Below are 21,264 nucleotides of genomic sequence, written 5' to 3'. Positions count from 1 at the left end.
TGATATGAGATTTTCGACACTTTAGAAATTCCATTTCTTCATATTTAAGTCTAAAGTATCAAAAATCTGATATCAGTTTGATATCGGGGTAAGCCAAGTACAATAGCTAGATCTCACAATGCTTCGGAAGAAGACGAATTTTAAATCACTTAAATAAGGTATAATGATATCTATTTTTTTTTATGAAATAAGGGGGCAAAGGGAAGGGAATAGGGGAGGGTAGGGAAGGGAATAGGGGAGGGTAGGGAAGGGAATATGGTAGGGGATTGGGCCTCCGGTAAACTCACTCACTCGGCGAAACACAGCGCAAACGCTGTTTCACGCCGGTTTTCTGTGAGAACGTGATATTTCTCCGGTGGAGCCGGCCCATTCGTGCCGAAGCATGGCTCTCCCACGTATAAAGTCATTATAAAGCCTAATTACGATACTCTAATTATGGACGGTTTTAGAAGTGCTGCTTTTTTGAGGACTTTCAAAACCAGTTTTATCCTTTTAACACTCCGTGCACCACGTGGGGTCGAACAAACCCCAGACGTACAAAAAATTTCATAACTTTTTAAAAATTCGTGTGATTTTTTTGACGCTTTATGTAGCTGGAGTTAAGACGTTGCCTTACCGTTTGGCGGCAGTAGTTTAAGATTTTCTTCACCGATGCAATGAACAGACGTGCATAAAGTGTGCTGGGGTCCCACAAACCCCACGTAGTTCAGGACGTCGTTAAAAAGTTGTATGGACAGAATATTGTGAAATGTGAAAAAATCTATTTTTCGCGCATATTTGAATTCATTTCGATTAAATAAGCATTCGTGAACAGGTTTTTTTTGTTTATAACAAATTAAGTATGACTTTCATAAAAGAAGATTTGAAAAATCGCAAAGATATAAACCATGGATACTGAGAGGTTCTTGTAAGCGGTTTCACGAATTTCTTGGCAAAGCAGCCCCTGGACCACCAGAAAAATTATCAAAATCAATAAAGAAGTGTTCAGATTGTATCAGGAACATAAATTGAAAACTCAAATACGGTTGTGAGCACAATAATAGACCTATTTGCTTACACATACTGTGCCCACTTTCATTGTAAGGAATGTACGGATTTCAACTTGCCTGAATATCGTGTAGACTGATTATATTAAATTAATATTATTCAATTTGTATTCCTTATATAGTTAGTTTTATAATTTTAAAGCGGTACGGGAAATAAAAGGTAACTTTTCAACTGTCAACTCACCAAAAAAGAGTCTATGTTTTACTTGGTAAAAGATTACTAAATTTTCATTTTTGGGTGTAAAGGATTAAAAATGGGAGTTATCTCAGTAAGTATCGTTTTATATTACAATTAAATAAATAAAAAACAGTTATTTGAAATAAAATGAACAAATAAATAAAAATTACGCATTTCTTGCCCAGATAAGTCTTGGGGTTTGACAAACCCCACGTGGTGCACGGTGTAACTTTTATTCACGTGGTGCACGGAGGGTTAAGAAATATAATTTATAATTAGGAGCCTGAGGGCTCCCACACATGAGTGCGAATTCGTATCGCAAATATCTGCGACAAAAATCATAATAAATCATCATTACGATGCGATGCGATGAAAATTCCCAGTTTTGAGTGGGGGGAGCTACTCAGTCTTAGGGTACTAATATCTGGGCACCAAATTCGCTGTGCAGCCAGATTTAGTCTCCCTACGTCTTACGATCAGGTCACGTTCCTAACGCGAGCTTTCCAACAAAGCGTATAACGCTAAAGAAGATCTCACTACAAAAATACACTGTATCGGAAATTGGCAGGATATATAAAGAACCACCTTCAAAAGTCTCATCCACCCACGTCAGCCATCAAATACAATCCTATAATTTTCGCATGGATATCAAGCGTGGGTGGTAGATGTGAAGACGTTGATCCACGTGACCTAGGACGGAGGCTGAATGGCGTGACGTCAATCCATGACGTCAGCGGCCTGCAGGATGGAACGTTCCAGAACTGTTCTGAGGTACGCAGAAGGATGAATTGAGGCTGTATTTTTGAGTGCTTTTCTAAATTTCGCCCGCTGACATACAATTTTTGACGCTTTTTCTGGTTTTTTTAAAGTCCTGGGTGGGATTTTGAAAAATTATTGTGTTAAAAAAAATCAAGAAATTATAGCTTACATTTACATTCACTGTTTCGAATTTTGGTAGTTACAATTTCAAATTTTGGTAGTTGAATTAATGAAGGCATCTTGGCTAAGGGCCATGTAAAATAATAATCCATAGTACAAAGTTATTAGTAACAAAATAATAAATACCAATAAGTAGAAAATATGATAATTGATAGTTTCTACTTATTGGTATTTATTGAAGGAATATAAAAATGTAGTCTACTTTGATAATAAAGAGAATATTATTGTTCTTTCAAATTGAGTTTTCTGCGAAAAATGTTATTCGACGACAAACCGACAAAACATTTTCCAATTTTCATTTAAATGTCTTTTACTTCTGTATAACGAAGGTCATTCGAGAGCTCGGGCTTTATGATTTCAATTACGAAGGCCGCATTCGACAATGAAATATGCCTTCGATAGCTTTTACCGTGGGAGAGCCATGCTTCGGCATGAATGGGCCGGCTCGACCGATGAAATACCACGACCTCACAGAAACCGGCGTGAAACAGCGCTTGCGCTGTGTTTCGTCGAGTGAGTGAGTTTACCGGAGGCCCAAACCCCTATCCTATTCCCTCTTAAAAGGCCGGCAACGCACCTGCAGCTCTTCTGATGTTGCGAGTGTCCATGGGCGACGGCTCGTTTGATCGTTTGCCCCCTTATTTTATATAAAAAAACTTTCAGATTGTACTATCAGAGAAAATGATTCATACTTACATAATTTTGTCGCTTTATGACATTAAACCTAACCGACAGATCAGGACTAATATTGAATTGATATTTTTAGCTCCCACACCGGTTTCGGTGACGGTGGCCGGTTTCATTGAAACCAGGCCAGCTACGCAGGAGTAATTTATAGTGTCCAAGTGTGTGCGCAGTACACAAGAGCACTCTCTATTCCTTTACTCTCATAACCCAGTGGGACGGACGACCGACACGACTGGCGAGAGATCAGGCGCAGGACCGACTTTTTACATGCCCATCCGACGCATGGATCATCTTACTTGTCAGACAATCAGGTGATCAGCCTGCATTGTCCTAACCAAACTTGGAAATAACATGTTTCCAACGCGGGAATCGAACCCACGACCTCCGAGTCAAGAGCCGCGCTCTATACCACTAGACCACGGAGGCGTGAATTGATATAGCTAGACCATAAAGTTAATATACCTAGCGGAATAGAGCAACAATCTCGAGCTGTCAAACGAAACCGAAATTGGTTTCATCTGTGTGTAAAAATATGTGTACGTATACACTTACACAAGCATGATTGAGCATGAATTCTATGAGATTAAATTGACAACGTGCGGTACGTGCCGACTGGACGTCAAAAAAAGAGTGCTGCTGTCATGTATCACAATTCACACGTCTCTTTTTACCTCGCAGTGTTACTGATAGTGACATCTCTCTTGCTCAGGCCTTTGTTTCTCTATTCCGCTAGGTATATTAACTTTATGAGCTAGACCAAATGACGTAAGTCAGTCATCTGCCTATGAATCAATATCTTCGATGGTACCTGTACATCGATCATGGCCTGAAATCTGAATAATCTTGATGTTGTTTTTGTGTTATTAATGTTTCTGGATAATACGGAATCTCTTTTTCACTGGCTTGGGAGATGCTAACAGCCAGGCGCGGTCCGAAGGGGGTCACAGGGGACATGACCCCTCCCAAAATCTAAGGTCAAATTAAAAAATCTCAATCTTGCAAATAATAAAAGAAAATTTCTAGTTATCCTATAACAGCGATATTTTTTTTGTGTGCCAAAACTTCAGGCTGCGACCGCGCCTGCTAACAGCTACACTCAGAGACATTTAATTATGGTTAACCTTCAATTTAACGAAGAGTTTAACAGATAATATATAAGGCTTATGTCAAAATTGACATTAAATTACTGTTAAGTAATTAATATTCGTCTTTGAGTGCGGCGCGCCAGTACAGATTCTGTGCCAGGGGGGGACAAATCAGATTTTTAAGCTAGGTGCTTATAAAGAATAAAAAATTAATAATTTTTAGTTATAAAAATATTGAATTGCAAACAAATGACAAAAATTCGTTTTATTATTTTTAATTTTTATACATGAAAGTACTAGATAATATACTTAGTAGGGGCGTCAACATAATCCAGGAGGGGGCAGCTGCCCCCCCTGCTCCCCCCTCGGTACGCCCATGAAAGTGCTCATACTAATGATAGCAGTTACACGTGTACACCCATTACCTATTAAAAGTAAATCCATACATCGATCTATCAAACCAATTAGCTCGCTATCACGACGGATAAAAATAGTTGAAGTCGTGTGCTTTACATATATGTATGTAATTATATAGAGATAATGAGAACTAAGAATTTAAACGATAGAAAAAAGATAGCCAGCAAAATGTGATTATGGTACACCAGGAACCATACTTCCATACTAATTGTAAATGCGATAGTGTGTCTGTCTGTTACCTCTTCACGCTTAAATTGCTGAACCGATTTTGATGAAATTTGGTGTGGAGATAGATTGAGTCCCGGAAAGGGTTATACTTTTTATCCCGGAAAAATGTACTGCAACGGAGTTTCGTGCCACATCTAGTTGCTAGTCTATACTAATATTATTAAGCGGAAGAGTTTCTTTGTTTGTTTGTTCAAATCTCAGGAACTACTGGTCCGATTTGAAAAAATTATTTCAGTGTTAGACTATTTATCGAGGAAGGCTATAAATTATCATTCTAAGACAAATATAAGCGAAGAAACAGAGGAAAATGTGGAAAAGCCGGGAAAATTATTTGAAGCCGCTTATCTCGCGAACTACTGGATGAATTTCTAAGTTATGTATTTGGCAGGAATGTAGAGTAGACCAAGTGAAGGGACATAGGCTATTTTTTGCGGAAAATGTACGGTTTGCGTTTTTATGCGGGCGAAGCCGCGCGGCCCGTCTATACCATATATAGAATCTCACCAAATCTTGCTTAAAAGGAGAAAGGGGGTCCTTGAAATCTGTCAGTCTGTTTCGCATTTCTACTGTGGTCACGCTAAGGGAGATCGCAGACGGCACACTTTTTGTGTGATCGAGTCTGCGGCGCACATACATTCGGCATGGCGCGGGCGCGGAAAATGTATGTGCGCCGCAGACTCGATCACACAAAAAGTGTGCCGTCTGCGATCTCCCTAAGTCTGCAGTGATAGACGAAAGATTTGCTTAGTATTCTCTACTTGCCCCTGGCAACTATATTTCATGTTGGAATATTCTAGAATAACTTATTCATTGGAAGGGTCTTATCTCGACAGACGTCCAGTTACAAGGGCGCTACGATCGATCACGTCCACTAACAAATGTACAAACAAACTCGCTTTCAATATTATAATTGAATCACGCCTCAAAAAGTATGTAAGTAACATAAAAAATACTAAATGTTTCGATATAATATTATGTAACTAGATGACGCCTGCAACTCCGTTGCGCCAAAATTCGTTTATTTTTTGACGTGGGAGAGCCATGCTTCGGCACGAATGGGCCGGCTCGACCGGAGAAATACCACGGGCTCACAGAATACCGGCGTGAAACAGCGCTTGCGCTGTGTTTCGCCGAGTGAGTGAGTTTACCGGAGGCCCAATCCCCTACCCTTTTCCCTTCCCTACCCTCTCCTATTTCCTTCCCTACCCTCCCCTATTACCCTATTCCCTCTTAAAAGGGCGGTAACACACCTGCAGCTCTTCTGATGCTGCGAGTGTCCATGAGCGACGGAAGTTGCTTTCCATCAGGTGACCCGCTTGCTCGTTTGCCCCCTTATTGCATTAACAAATAATCGCGCCGGAACCGTTTTTTTTTCAGGGATAAACAGTATTTTATGTTCCCCCACGGGACCCAAAGTATCGCCATACCAAATTTCAACAAAATCGGTTCAGCGGTTCAGGCGTGACAAGGTAACAAACAAACTGACTGTTGCATTTATAATATTATAGTAGGATTATTTAATTGAGATTCTTCCGAAATGTTTCCAGAAACTCTCTACGTCGCTTGCTTTGTTGTGACACAATTCGACAAACGACGAAAAGCACACATTTTTTCGAGATAAAAACTATCCTGTGCTACTGAGTATCCCCGTCACTAATTAAATTAAAATCAGTTCGGTGGTTTAAGCGTCAATGGGTAACAGAGAGACGGGCACACTTTAGTAATTAATATGTACGGATTGGTCTACTAATTATGATTGATGCTAGTGAATTTAGATTAGGGATCTTAAGTCTAAACTTCAGACTGTGCCAAACCCTGAGCTTTCATTAAGGTATATTAGTTTCCAGTGTTTCTGTAAAGTCTCTATTTAAATGTTTACTTTCACCAGGCTTTGTCGTCAAAGCTATGTTTTAGTTCCATTGCTGAATTAATTAATTTTTGGAATCTCCATACCAGGCAACAGAGCAATCTTGTGAATCTTAATTCTCAATTATTGTTATACGCCGTACTCAGAGACGAATATTATTTACTTAAATGTAATTAAATAAATATTTTGACATAAGCGCCCTACATTTTCTGTTAAACTCTTCATTAAATGTAATGTTAATCATAATTAAATGTCTCTGAGTGCGGCGCGGGCGGTGAGTGCGACAGTTAATTGTTAAAATTAACATACACATACGTGGGAGAGCCATGCTTTGGCACGAATGGGCTGGCTCGACTGGAGAAATACCACGTTCTCACAGAAAACCGGCGTGAAACAGCGCTTGCGCTGTGTTTCGCCAAGTAAGTGAGTTTACCGGAGGCCCAATCCCCTATTCCCTACCCTACCCTATTCCTTTCCCTTCCCTTCCCTTCCCATCCCATCCCTACCCTTCCCTATTCCCTCTTAAAAGGCCGGCAACGCACCTGCAGCTCTTCTGATGCTGCGAGTGTCCATGGGCGACGGAAGTTGCTTTCCATCAGGTGACCCGTTTGCTCGTTTGCCCCCTTATCTCATAAAAAAAAAATTCACAATGGACGAAACATAGACCACGTACTATGTTTATTTAAGAGTTTTAATTAAGCTTTTTAAAACGTTTTTATTCCAAGAAATAATTTGTAAAGTGTAAAGAGCTTTAGTTTTTACCGTGTTGTACAAACTAGAGCAAGCAATTAGAGACTAGGTTATAGATCAGCTCGACGTCCAGAGTTCTAGCCTGTATTTACATTGCCTTTGGGATCGTTTGTAAACTTCTAAAGCGATAGAGTCTTATTGAACGTACTATCATGAGATAGAGTATTAATACTCTAGCATATTTATTTATGTTTTTATTTATCGTACAGCTATTCTGTCAGTAAGTCCCCTTCACTTACTGACAGAATAGCTGTACGATAAATAAATCTTTATCGTACAGCTATTCTGTATGTATAGCTATAAATTTATCTATCGTTATCGTAAAAAAAATTCTCTCAACCTTATGGACAAAACATTTTTAAACTAAGATAATATGTTTGTCTAAACGGACGTGTAAATTTTGTCAGTAGCTTAGGCGTCAGAGTGCCTAGTGTGAGTTATCGAGTAACTTAACTGTTAACAGGAGTAATAACACACTTTCGCATTTAACATAATATTATAGTATCATGGATTCATCTATTAGACATCTTAAATCCTTCGATCGTGGATTCTTGGAAATCTATTGTTTCCAAGAATCCACGATCGAAGGATTTTGAAATCTATTGTGTCTCGCTCACCCGACAGTATATATTAAGTCTATGCGCTCACCGGTGAGCTTATGGGGCTTTATGGGTTAATTCATCAAGCCCCATTCGCTCACCGGTGAACGAGACACAATATAATATATATTGTGTCTCGTTTTCCCACGATCGACGGGTTAAGGAAAAAATATAGTACAACTACCCTGATTTCAAAACTAAGGCTGTACATTTTTACGCACCAAAGTCACAGCTTTGAAAGCGCAAAAATTGCAACTCTTCAGTTCCACACTAAAGAGATTTTAATGGTGTTAGCAATTCGTGGAAACACTCGCAATCAAATGTTTTTAGGGCACAGTAATTACGCCTACGCCTCACTGGAGAGAGAAAAAAAAGTATGAAATGCACCACAGAAATAAATCAAGATAGAACGGCGACGCGCGTGCGTTGCTAAGGAATCGCTGGTGTCAATTTTTGCTTTGCTTTTAGTTAAAACAAATAACTTACCCGTGGCAAGAAATACCTCCTTTTGACCGATTCACTTTCGTACTACTGTTTTTACAATTAGACACTGCTCAATGATGCATTTTTGCACAACCGTTTCGGTGTAATCAAGTCGAGACGTGCGCGCTGACTGAATGAACGTTCAATGAATCTTGCACGACTGAGCAAGATTGAAACACGCGTACTCCACCCGCTTACCCGTTCTATCTTGATTTATTTCTGTGAAATGCACTCATTTTTCGTGTCAGCAAAGATACTTTTGATAAAGTCTATATTCATTATTTTATTACAAAGAAGAAAAATTTGTTTGTATAGGCTCCGAAACTACCCGGTCTATTTTGATAGGCATAGACATAGATAACACTTCGGAGAAGGACATAGGATACTTTTGAAAATCCGCGGGATACTTTTTCTACGCGGCCGGAGTCGTCTGCAACTTCTTCCGCTAGCGACAGTCAGACTTTTGTCATTACGTCAGAACTGGATACCTCCTAAAATAACCGCGATTTAAACCCCATAGTTGCCGGTCGCTCTTACCTCCATAGGTGTAAAGTTTCAGCTTTTATAAAATGACGAAATACTGGCTATCGTTGGCTCTTGGGCTATTAATATTTCGCGCAATTTATAATGGTGGCTTTCGTAAGAGGATTTAAAAATATAACGACTGACTTCACAATGTGCGACAGAAAGTTTTGCAGGTACATTTTATTGCTTTAAAGTGCTAATGCGTTGAATCCTAGAATAATTCCACCCTTCGTATTCAAGAATGACGCAGTTGGCGATATAATTCGCCATTGTGTCGATGTAGAAGCAATTAAACAGCCCATTAGTTTAGCGCTTCGTGTTCATTTCGCCCGAGGTAACTGTAATGGTGATGTAAATTATTCTTAAATTGCTGGTTTTGAGGTGAGAATGTAATTCCTGGATAAAATAAAGAGGCTGGTCCTAAAATATACGTTGCATCTTTTAAGACAACATAAAATTATAAAATTTCAAAAAACTCCTTTAAACAAAGCTTCTAATTAAGATCAGGTATGAAAATGCAAAGTGTTATACCTCAGCTAATGATTTTGAATACTCACAATGTCGATTTTTTTAAAGGATCAAGTCTTGTGAATTCTAATTTTCTGGAGGTTGACCAGCGCAGAAATTAGTTCGCGCGCGCTAGAACTCTACATTTTTATGAAGTGAAAACTACACTAAAATAAAATCGGCTAAGTACGAGTACGGAAGGCTGATGATGATGACGATGATGAGGTGCGAGTTGGGTACGGAACCCTAAAAAGGGCCGAATTTGATTTAAAATATCCAATTTTAATCTAAATCGATCCAACAGATTAAGTGTATCCAGGCAACAGACACTTTCTTTGCTCACTACTAGATACCCACCGTTGCCACCATTCTAACCTAAATGTGTTATTTGAATTAACAAAAACAATTCCACGTAAAAAAACATATCCATACTTCCATACTAATATTATAAATGTGAAAATCTGGCTGTCAGACCATCCGTCTGTCTGTGAGTTGTGACCTCTTCTCGCCGAAACCGCTGAATCGTTTTTACTGAGTTATGAAGATAGTTTGAGTCCTGGGGGACTCAAACTATCTTCATAACTCAAGACATAGGATACTATTTATCTACTTTTTTATCCCGGAAAAAATTACAGTTCCCGTTCGACAAACAAATTTTGACGCAGCGTAGTTGTGGGCGTCATCTAGTTCAACATAACTGGTACTGGTAGCTAACCACGTATAAAATTCCATCTCGGCGAGCCTATAGGGATAGCAAACAGCGCTTGTCGAGATCTAGTTCAATCCACAACAATATTTGCTCTGCCCACCCAGGGGAGAGCTATGTCATAGTTACGCATTCATTGTTTTCATATTCTTCACGGGTTTTTCTTTGGTCCATAGTCTTATCTTTTTATATCTTGTCTATATTTCTATTATCTTTAGTCTTATTATCTTTTATATTACTGTTATTATGACTAGTATTTTATTGGCGAATTTAGACCACAGATCTATCCCTACATGGTGCAACATTGACAAGTGATTATACTTTACCTTGTATGTGTAATCCTTGTATAGAGTTACTGTGTAAGTAGCAGCGCTGAAAGAGTTTTTATTTTTATTTTCTCGGCATATTCATGACGTTAGGGTATTTCGAATTGAAACATAAAGGCAGAAGTCAAAAGTAACTCCTGTCTAGCCGTGTCCTGTGTAACCAAATTATCATAACTAGAGATCGCCCAATGGTCGAAATTCGACCTTAGTTTCAACGACATTAGGATTACTACCTATATTTTGTAAAAAATATTGACTTTATCATTTTTTTTCAGCTCTTGTCTCTGGGACTTAGCTGATCTCATACTGGCCGTGTAAGCATTGTCTAATAGTATCTTAGATTCAATAAAAAAAACTATAATCCATTTTCAATTTGTCAACTTCAGTCAACTTGTTGTCAACAGACTTCAACCATAAATAAAAGAGTATAATTCGTAATACGAACAGATTTTTGAGTGACAAGCCTATACATACTATGTATAGGCAAAAATCTGTCATTTCTCATGTGTGTGTGTGTTGTTGTGTGTGTTATGTTTTATTTGTTAAAAAAATGTATGATAAAAACATAATTTCAAAATAATATTAGCTCGATGCACTCCTTCACCATATAAACTATAACTGTGCAAAATTTCATGCATCTACGTTTCCCCATTTTTCGTAAAAAGGGTTACAAAGTTTTTCGTTCGCGTATTAATATTTTATCATAATAATATGTATTTTAAAATAATGTTTTGCTAGAAAAAAGGATAACGTAATATTGTATTTTAATCCCCCTCTTTTGCCTTACGTAATTTATAGACGTCCTTTTGACTGTTCAGAAAGTTCTCGCTTTGGCCAAACATATCTCTTTTCTTTATCTCGTAAGCAGGGTAATGTTTTGTCTAGGTTTGTGGCGAAGTCTTAATCGAAGTTTTCGAAGCGATCATATCTCTAGGATCTCTAGGCTTTTCTTTTTACTATCTTAATTCCTTTTGTGGCGGTACCCACAATTCGCCTAACATTCCTGCATCGCGCTATCGAAGTTTCGGAGAACGGCAAGATATATACAACGTCTGAAATGACGTCAGCGGGCTTCGGCCTGACCGAGCATGCTATCTCGCTCGGTCGGAAGATCTTCCTTTTCGGCCGCCACGAACAACGTTAAATTGGTGACCACCGACAAGAACATACATCCTTCTGGACATCAATCATCATCAACACTCCCCGCCCATCCGCACAACGTCAGCAGACATCAAGCATAACCGGGTCGCCTCGACCATAAGCCGCGTTAGGCTTCCGCGCCGGTCGAACCCGCGTCTGGCTTGAACGGGGCAGCCATAGGCTACAACGACCGGTCAACAAGCAGAGCACGGGGTCCCTCTCCTGGTCATTGCACGCGTAGCTTCGGCCCACACCTGACAACACAAGCGCATCGAAGAATACCACAGGTCTTCGGGGGGGAGTGATGTGGCGGTACCCACAATTCGCCTAACATTCCTGCATCGCGCTATCGAAGTTTCGGAGAACGGCAAGATATATACAACGTCTGAAATGACGTCAGCGGGCTTCGGCCTGACCGAGCATGCTATCTCGCTCGGTCGGAAGATCTTCCTTTTCGGCCGCCACGAACAACGTTAAACTTTTAAGGCAATCGCGATGGGATATTGAATGGAGATGGCTTTTGTTTTCGTCATATACGTATTCAATCTTAAACTGCTGAGCCGATTTTGGTGTTTGAGGCCCGAATACACAATATGGTATAATAATTTTGATCACATAAAAATAGTTTTAGCACAAAGTTGAGTATCACATCTACTTAGTTACACAAAAATGTTTATTTTTTAACATCTACGTAAATTCATAACTGAACAAACACAATGTTTTCTTTATCGGTATAAAATATAAGCGTTTTTACTCCCAAAAGACTATGTTAACAATATATCCTTTGTAAACATCGCGCATTACTTTGTTATTTATGTTACTCTAAATGCGTGGGCTCCGGGGTAACATATTAATGCCTCCAACGCCTCTTTATTACACCTATGTATACAATGACGCCTCCGTAGTCAAGTGGCTTAGAGCGTGGCTCTTGACTCGAAGGTCGTGGATTCGATACCCGCGTTGGAAACATGTTATTTTCCAATTTTGGTTAGGACAATCCAGGTTGATCATCTGATTGACAAGTAAGATGATCCATATGTCGGATGGGAATGTAAAAAGTCGGTCCTGCGCCGATTTCTCGCCAGTCGGATGAGTCGTCCGTTCCACTAGGTTATGAAAGTAAAGGCTGTTCCTTTACTCTCATAACCCAGTGAAATGGTCGGAATGCTCTTGTGTCCGATTTCAATGAAACCGGTCACCGTGTGAGGGTATCCAGGCTCTTAGCACGGGAGCCCTAGAACATTTATTTATTTTTATTACTATCAAGCAAATTTTTTGTGAGTAGCTTCATTTTGATAAGACGAACAACATTTTTATTTGCGAAAAATCTCGAAAGTGGTAGCTAACAGAGGTAGAACGGATTCCATACTTTGAATTGATGGTCCTAAAATATGGACTGTTTTATTTGTAGGACAATGTTACTCATAAATTTCATGAGTATTAATCTATCAATATACAAAAAATCAGCTCGTTGGGGTTCCGTTTTAGGGTTCGATTCGGGAATTCGGGATTCGGGAAAAAATTAGCTTGATAGTAATAAAAAAAAAAATGTTCTAGGGCTATCTAGTTTATCAGGACACAATCGCTTGCGCAACCACCTAGAGAGCGCACATAAATGAAGAGTTAAGCTAGCTTGAGCAACCAATACTCACACATTTTTCATCGTTCTATTACAAACCCTGACTAGACTGCCTAGACGTTACCGTCCTAAGTCCCAAACTTTTGATTGATGTCTCTGATATCAAGTATCAAAATATTTAGAAACCGTTGTAAGAAATTGTTGGTTTACATTTACATAATTGTATAATAATTGCATCAGTAAATTTCGCCTTCCCTCGGATATAGCTTCATTTGGTTTAACTTACTATGCTAATAGGGGTTGATTTAATTTAAATAATATTAAACAATCCCACCGGTTATTGTAAGGCTAAATCATTTTAGGGCTACGAATAATAAATAGTTTTTATTATTCGTAGTTTTAGGGCCATTTAAGCAATTAATGTGTCATTGAATTATTGATTTGATTATATTAATTGAATTGAAAGAGGATAAAAAAATTGCGGCATAATTTATCCTCTGGTTTGAAATGGGAAGACTTTTATGGGCATTTCGCCTTTTGCTGTACATGGAGAGTTCAGAGTGGAGACTTTGCAGTACATCTGCAAAGCATGCAAGCATATTATATGCAAACAAGCCTGCTTACTAACCCAACTTTGAATTGGTTGTTTGATCGCAAATATTATGATATACGCGGTTTATTTGGTGTTCTTGTTGAGAATAATTATTTTATTGTGATTATTAAAAGTTTGTGTTGCTTAAATCTAAATAGCCTGACAAACCAACAATAGGGACATTTTATGAGAATACCAATATAAAAGAAACAGATTCGAAGGAACGATGCTGCAATAATGTTGGAATAAAATAGTTGAAGATTTTGGTCGTCCGTCAACTCAAATCGCAATAAATCCTTTGGCCACTTCACCAAAGTAATTTTGGTCCCTAATCCAATCGATACCAACTGCGTCACCATTCGCGTTGGATTAAGTGCGTAGTTCGCAGTTCCTTGACCCGCCTCTTTCGTTGCCGTGTCTGGGGAAGATGTCACGAAAATTGTCTGATAAAAATTATTGACGTGACCATTCTCTTTACGGGTCAGCGCGTTACGATTTTTCCTCGTCGGACCAGACCATTTTTAGGCAAATTGATCAGGGAACAACAGGTTAAAAGATGGTCCGTGTTTTTAAGATTTGATTATTCCAAGAATTTTTATAATCATATTAATAGTGTCTATTAAACTAATTTTTTAAAAAGTTTCTCTTTGCGAAACGTTAAGGATAAAAGGGAGATTTTTTCATTAAGGTTTTATACCATTAGAATGATTAAAAAAAGAAGGAACGGAATCGACAAAGAAAAGTTGAATTTTAATCATTCACGTCTTAATGCGCAGTGAAAGCCACACCAAAGGGAAATGAGCGAAACGCTGAAAGTAAGTAGGTTAGGTAAATACTTTTGTGCGCAATTTGTAGGAGCTCATAAAAATAAAATAATAATTAAGCCTTTTCAGCCGTGTTTTGCTAGTGGCACACTCGAAGCGGGTCCCGTAGATCCGTTAACATTATTTGCGGCCGCGGTGCGCGCCGTTTCAGTGCGCAGCGCCCGCTAGATCGAAGGCGCTGGACGGGTGGCGCGCATGCGCCCCGCCCGCTCCGCCGATGCCTTCGGCCTCCAACCCGCAGTCGCAACGCGGTTCTATCGGCGACGCCATGCCGGCCGAGGGTGCAACCTGACCAAAGCACCACTATTATTTTCTAAAAACAAACCGAAGTGCGTCAAATCAGCACACCGCCTAGGGTAAGTCGCAAGGGATTGTCGTATTCCACCCCGGATTGAGTGCACGAGGTTGAGCCTCCGGTGCGCCTCCCCCGGATCTGAAAAATATAGAGGGCGCTCGCGGTACGGTGAGTCATCTCTGCGGCGACACGTTTTCATGGCCGACCCCTCGATCTCCTGAATATTTTTTCGTCGCGAATCGAAAGATGTAGGTTACAGTGGATGTTACGTAAGCCGGTGGAGTGGTGCAGCGGCCGTGGCGGCTGTACTTTCGACTCTGTGCTCAGCCGACCGTTGGCAATTACGCTACACGAAAATCTACTTCAGTCAAACATTCACCATTTTGTCCGCGGATCTAGTGTTCTAAGTATCTGAGTTTCGGATCGCTTTCGGTTCGGATTTTCTCCAGATATGCTCCGAGTGTGAAATTGTGCAAGTGCGGAAATAAGCAGTTATACCCTAGTGCGTTTTAGTTGAGTGTTGCAATCGATAATCTTTTCCCGTTTGTAATCGGTATGTAATGATCTTGACTGTTCCGTTTCACGATATTTTGCGTATTAATCTGAACGCGAGGTTTTTCATCCTCTGAACGGACTAGTGTTTTCAGTGCTTGCTTATCGTTTTCAAATGATTCCAATCTACATTTAGCATCATATTCTGGATCATATTCGTGGATATTGTCTGAAAATCAATGATCTACGACCTTAGTGAATCAATCGGCGCGTGCGCCGCTGGCTCAGTTGGTATCCGGACCGTGACGAGTTGAAATTAACGGTTCTTGACCCGCTACTCGTCGGCTCCGTCTTTGTGTTCTCAATGATCGTTTAAAAATCTCATTTAGTGCAGCATTCATTCCAATTTTAAATATATCGGTAACAGAACAGTGAACCGTTCTAATAGACTTCGGAATCGATATTTCTCATACATTATATTGTGTCGTCCGTAGAAAAAGATGACTGCATGGCTTAGTTAGCGAGGTTGTTCTGTAAACAATGAATGTTGTTTGCCGTTTTGTACTAATACTATCTATTCTGTGCTAGTACCCGGATTCTGATATTTCTATCCTTTTGTATTTTAATTAAAAATCAATATAGCTACGATTTAGTTCGGATATTATCAAACAGCAAAAGTATTGTCTTACACATCAAACAAACAACAAATTATTTTGAGTGTTTTGACTTCGCATTTCACGTTTTATGACAAAAATCTTGCAATATATTGCATCAAAACGATAACGAAACGTTATTGCTGTTAAATTGTTGAGCATTATTGTTCAGTATGAATCATGATATGTTGGTATTTCCGCATTCAACTAACTGGGTTAGAAGTAATGAACCATTAAATAGAATGAAACTATTGCGTAATAACGCAATGAATCCTATCAAGTCTACAACAATACGTCAAATTATTCTATAGTCAGTGAGTGTACACTGTATAAAATGTCTTAGTCCATACTCCATACTAATATTATAAATGCGAAAGTGTGACTGTCTGTCTGTTACCTCTACACGTCTGAAAATTGGTATGGAGATACTTTGAGTATCGGGAAAGGATAGAAAACTTTTTATCCCGGAAAAGTGTACGGTTCCCGTGCGGTAAACTAATTTTGGTGCAACGGAGTTGCGGGCGTCATCTGGTTGTTTAAAATCAACACAATTACGTATAGTGGTGATGCAACGGACCTCTGTTTCTGTTTCCGCTAGTGCGGAAGTTCCGCGCGATTTTCGACATTCGTTTCTGCTTCTGTTTCCGCATTTCAGCTCTCTTGCTATCGCTGTTCTTGAGATACAGCCTGGAGACGGACAGACGGACAGACATCGAAGTCTCAGTAATAGGGTGCCGTTTTTACCCTTTGGGTACGGAACCCTAAAAAGTGTTGATAAATGCGACACATACTCTTTTTTAACGAAACGAAATTTAATCGTTGCTCATTAGGGGCTTGAAAAGCTTGTGCCAGATCCTTCTTAGAATTTCATAATATTTTTTATAATTATTAAGAGTTAGATAAAACTCATAAGTCATAACATTCATAAATAATTATTATTTATGAATGTTTTTGACGTTAAATTATTTAGTGTTAAAATACATTAAATTATTATAACAAAGTTAACATAAATTACATGTCATAATTTAACAAACACTGTGTGGATTGTTATTTTTTATTTACATTGAATTTGTTAATGAATAATAATAATTATTTACTTTATGTTTTTAAGATACACGTTTTGTGTTAAATTGTTCTTTCTTTCTTCAAAGTAACCGGAATTACATAATTAGCAATGCTTAAGGTTTATACAGCTGCTAAGAATATTATCTTTCACACCACGATGTTTTACCGTATGTATGGCTTCTTGTGTTAGTCATGTCTTTGTCAACGCTACATAAATACATTAATTGAAAACGGACATTTGATACGGTTTCTTAGGAATTTTGAAGCGGAGACTTTGAAATAAAACATAATGAGTTTTTAGATTTCGTTATTGTTTTCTTAGATCAATAAAACGATAATTGGTATCATCAATCATTAATTGAATGTAATCAAAATACATGGTATTTTTTTGTACGAAAAGTATTTACCCGAGACTCAGCTGAAGTTTATAGTAATTATCATACTTAGACATAGTTATTAGTCTGATATTCTTAACTTTACTCGTTTCACCCTCATTCATATTAATCCTTATTTTTGAAATACTAATCTTCTTTCTCTACTATAATCGGTAATTTAATAGTTAATTCTTTGTAATACATAACAATATTATGTTTTGATGTTAGCTTCTATTCGCAATTATGATGGAGGGTATGTTCCAAAATATCCTTCAGTCAATTGACGTACATATAAAACTTAGTTGGGTTGTCATTATAATACTTGCCTTACCAGTGGCGTGCCAGCACTATATTATGACGTCGGTGATATGACTTTAGGTCTGACAAGTATACTAGATTCTATTTTGAAACCTCGGCAAGTGACGCACACGCCTACCCACAGCGGTTCGATATTGTAGGCGTATCTTTAAAGTTACATACTTTCCTTCTGCAGGGCGATTCACGATTCCCGTTCGACACGGATTCGGAAACTTTACCGTGCGGTCATTGGTCAATCGTCAATGCCTAGCGCGGCGAGCGTTTATATCCAATAGCGCCTTGTACTACGAGGGCTGCTATTTATATATCCGGAACTGGCCACTTACAAGAACAATATTTAAAAAGTAATTACAACATTTGAAAATAGAACTCTTTGGTTGAAGAATACATTTTGTTTCATGTGACTGTCAATTATTTTTCCATTGTGGCGTCATTTTGAAAATTGCGTGTCTTCATTTGCCATGGATTTAACGCGTGAACATTTTCGTGCAATGATTTACTACGATTTTCGGCGTGGGCTAAATCAACAACAGTGCTTTATTCAACTCACCGCAACTTTTGGAGATTAAGCACCATCAAAAACCACTGTTTATCACTGGTACAGTGAGTTTAATCGTGGGCGGTCTATGCTCACGGATGAAAATAAAGAAGGTCGCCCAAAAACAGCTGTTGTCCCACAAAATATAGATGCTGTGCGGGAACTAATAATGCGTGATCGTCATGTTACATATCGCGAGATAGAGGCGTCCTTAGGCATAAGTATGACGAGCATACATAAGATATTACACGAACATTTGGCTGTAAAAAAAATATGTTCGCGTTGGATTCCGCACAACTTGACAATCGATCAAAAACGGGCTCGTGTCGATTGGTGCAAAAAAATGATAAAAAAATACAACCGTGGTACGTCAAAAGCCGTTTATAATATCTACACAGGTGATGAATCTTGGATCTATGCATATGACCCCGAAACTAAACAACAGTCAACGGTGTGGGTGTTCCAAGATGAGCCGAAACCAACAAAAGTTACTCGTGCAAAAAGTACTTTGAAGCAAATGGTCGCCTGTTTTTTTGGAATTAATGGACATGTGGCTACAGTGCCATTAGAGAATCGTAAAACGGTTAATTCTGAATGGTATACGACCATTTGTTTACCAGAAGTCTTTGAAGAAATAAGAAAGGACAACCGACAACGCAGAATCATATTACATCACGACAATGCTAACTGTCACACCTCAGCTGAAACAACTCAGTTTTTGGAGGGTCAAAAGATCGAATTGACTGGTCATCCGCCGTACAGCCCCGATTTGGCACCTAACGATTTCTTTTTATTTCTATACGCGAAGAACAAATTACGTGGTCAACGTTTTTGAGCCTCGAAGAGGCTGTTGATGCGTTCAAAATGCACGTTTTGGAGATACCTCAATCAGAATGGAAAAAGTGCTATGAAAATTGGTTCCAGCGTATGCAAAAGTGTGTCGATCATCGCGGCGAATATTTTGAAAAGCAATAAAACCATATTAAATGATATATGTTTGTTTCTTTTTTTAATTCCGGATACATAAATAGCAGCCCTCGTATTATCTATTCTGTGGTCGCGCGATGAAGGTTCCGAATCCCACTCGACTTCTTTTACCTCTCTAACCAAGTGTCCTCTTCCAGGTGCAGTAGTCTTCTCCCACCGATGCGTTAGTGGCCACCAGCGCAGCCATGTCGTCGGTGAAGGTGGCGGTGAGGGTCCGCCCCTTCAACTCGCGCGAGATAGCGCGGGACTGTAAATGCATCATCGAGATGTCGGGGAACACTACAGGTGGGTGCAAAAATAGCCTTACCTCCTTTACTAATAATGATGTTGACGAAAAAGAAAACCAACTTCCAACAGTATTTTTATCATGGGACCCCCTTTGAAATGTTCTCTTTCCAGCAAAATAAGAATAATCAAAATTGGTTTATATTATAAACGAAGAAGTTATCCGCGAACAAACACATTTTTTTTTTGAAAACAACTTCGGATTCTTAACATCTCATATATAAAATTCTCGTGTCACAATGTTAGGCCGCGTATTCCTCCGAAACGGCTTTACTGATTTTAACTAAATTTTATATGCATATTCAGTGGGTCTGAGAATCGGCTACTGGGTACTTTTTATATTGATAAGTGCATTTGTTGAATAAATAATTCAACAAATGTACTGACGGCGGCCATTGTTTGTGCGACGGGATAGCGATGGACGTTGCCATGGTGACATACTTATTTAGTCACTTCAATAAAATAATACGGGCGAAATACTTTATATATCGTTGAACATAAGAAAACGAACATAACACCTCCCCCATTTTGAAAGTCGGTTAAAATTGTAGCCTATGTGTTATTCTGATGTATAAGCTATATTATTGTAAAGTTTCATTAAAATCCGTTCAGTAGTTTTTGCGTGAAAGAGTAACAAACATCCATACATCCACACATCCATACATCTATACATCCATACATCCAAACAAACTTTCGCCTTTATAATATTAGTAGGAAGTAGGATGTGATGTCAAAAATTGATCCTTGTTCAGCTTAACGCAGCAAGCAAGCTCGCTGCATTGTTCACTACACAACGTTTGGATTCAGAATATAAATATAGACATTGTGGTTCCTATAAAACAAACGATTAATCTTTATTTATTACAAACCTTACCATAAAGTTCAAATTCCTAAAAATAAACAAGGCATAATAAATCCCCATAAAAGTGAAGTTCAAGATGTTCCTCAAGGCTTTTCACCCTCGGATTAAATTATGGCTGTAAGAAATTACGTGGCAGCTCTCGTGAGTAATGAAGAGCGACGTTTATAACGCCGTATAGCTTGGGATCCTCGACTATAAATTCCGTTCGGGCTCCTGGACTCTACGTCTTAATGGATATTGATGGAGTGAGTGTGTTTTTGAACCGTCAGCGAGTTATATAGCCCTTCAAAAGTTGACTTAGGGAGATCGCAGACGACAGACTTTTTGTGCGATCGAGTGCGGCGCCCATACAGTCGGCATGGCGAAGGGAGATCGCAGACGACAGACTTTTTGTGCGATCGAGTCTGCGGCGCCCATACAGTCGGCATGGCTAGGGGAGATCGCAGACGACAGACTTTTTGTGCGATCGAGTCTGCGGCGCCCATACAGTCGGCATGGCTAAGGGAGATCGCAGACGACAGACTTTTTGTACGATCGAGTATGCGGCGCCCATACACATGGCGGCATCGGCATGGCGTGCGCACAAAAAGTCTGTCGTCTGCGATCTCCCTTATGGTTTGCTTATGTAACTGACCAATGCAAACGATTACGAACGTGTGGCATATTCGTTAATGATTGCCCATGGTCGACGTACATTTTGCTTACAGTACACTGCTGTGAAGTCATGATGGCGATCACATCCATCGTATCGGATGTTGTTGTAAACGGCTACATAAAGTAAGAGAAAAATAGTACTAATTTGATTCTTAACTGGTTTTGGAACGATTAATTTGGCCGATTTTGATAAAAATACTAATATTATGGAAAACACCACAGGCATATTTCATTTATTTGGCACTTGTAAACCCTCTCATCTG

The 21,264-nt window shown here is 39.1% G+C and overlaps 1 protein-coding gene across 17 annotated transcripts in view; it reads left to right on the top strand.

Moving 5' to 3' along the window:
- Window positions 1-21,264, top strand: part of LOC121735619 (kinesin-like protein unc-104) — a 103,983-nt gene that overhangs the window by 35,408 nt on the left and 47,311 nt on the right. For 16 of the 17 annotated variants that reach the window (XM_042126508.1, XM_042126516.1, XM_042126506.1 and 13 more), the window contains exons 1-2: window positions 14,732-14,834; window positions 19,338-19,485. In XM_042126508.1, the coding sequence (XP_041982442.1) occupies window positions 19,386-19,485 (100 nt within the window). In that variant the 5' untranslated portion in view covers window positions 14,732-14,834; window positions 19,338-19,385. Of the gene's footprint in view, window positions 1-14,731; window positions 14,835-19,337; window positions 19,486-21,264 lie in introns of those variants that run through there. The other variant, XM_042126501.1, reaches the window with a different exon arrangement.

This window comes from Aricia agestis, chromosome 17, assembly GCF_905147365.1.
Source record: "Aricia agestis chromosome 17, ilAriAges1.1, whole genome shotgun sequence".
Lineage (NCBI taxonomy): Eukaryota > Metazoa > Arthropoda > Insecta > Lepidoptera > Lycaenidae > Aricia > Aricia agestis.
Note: the sequence above shows the minus strand (reverse complement) of the source record. Positions and strands in the feature narration are given on the sequence as shown.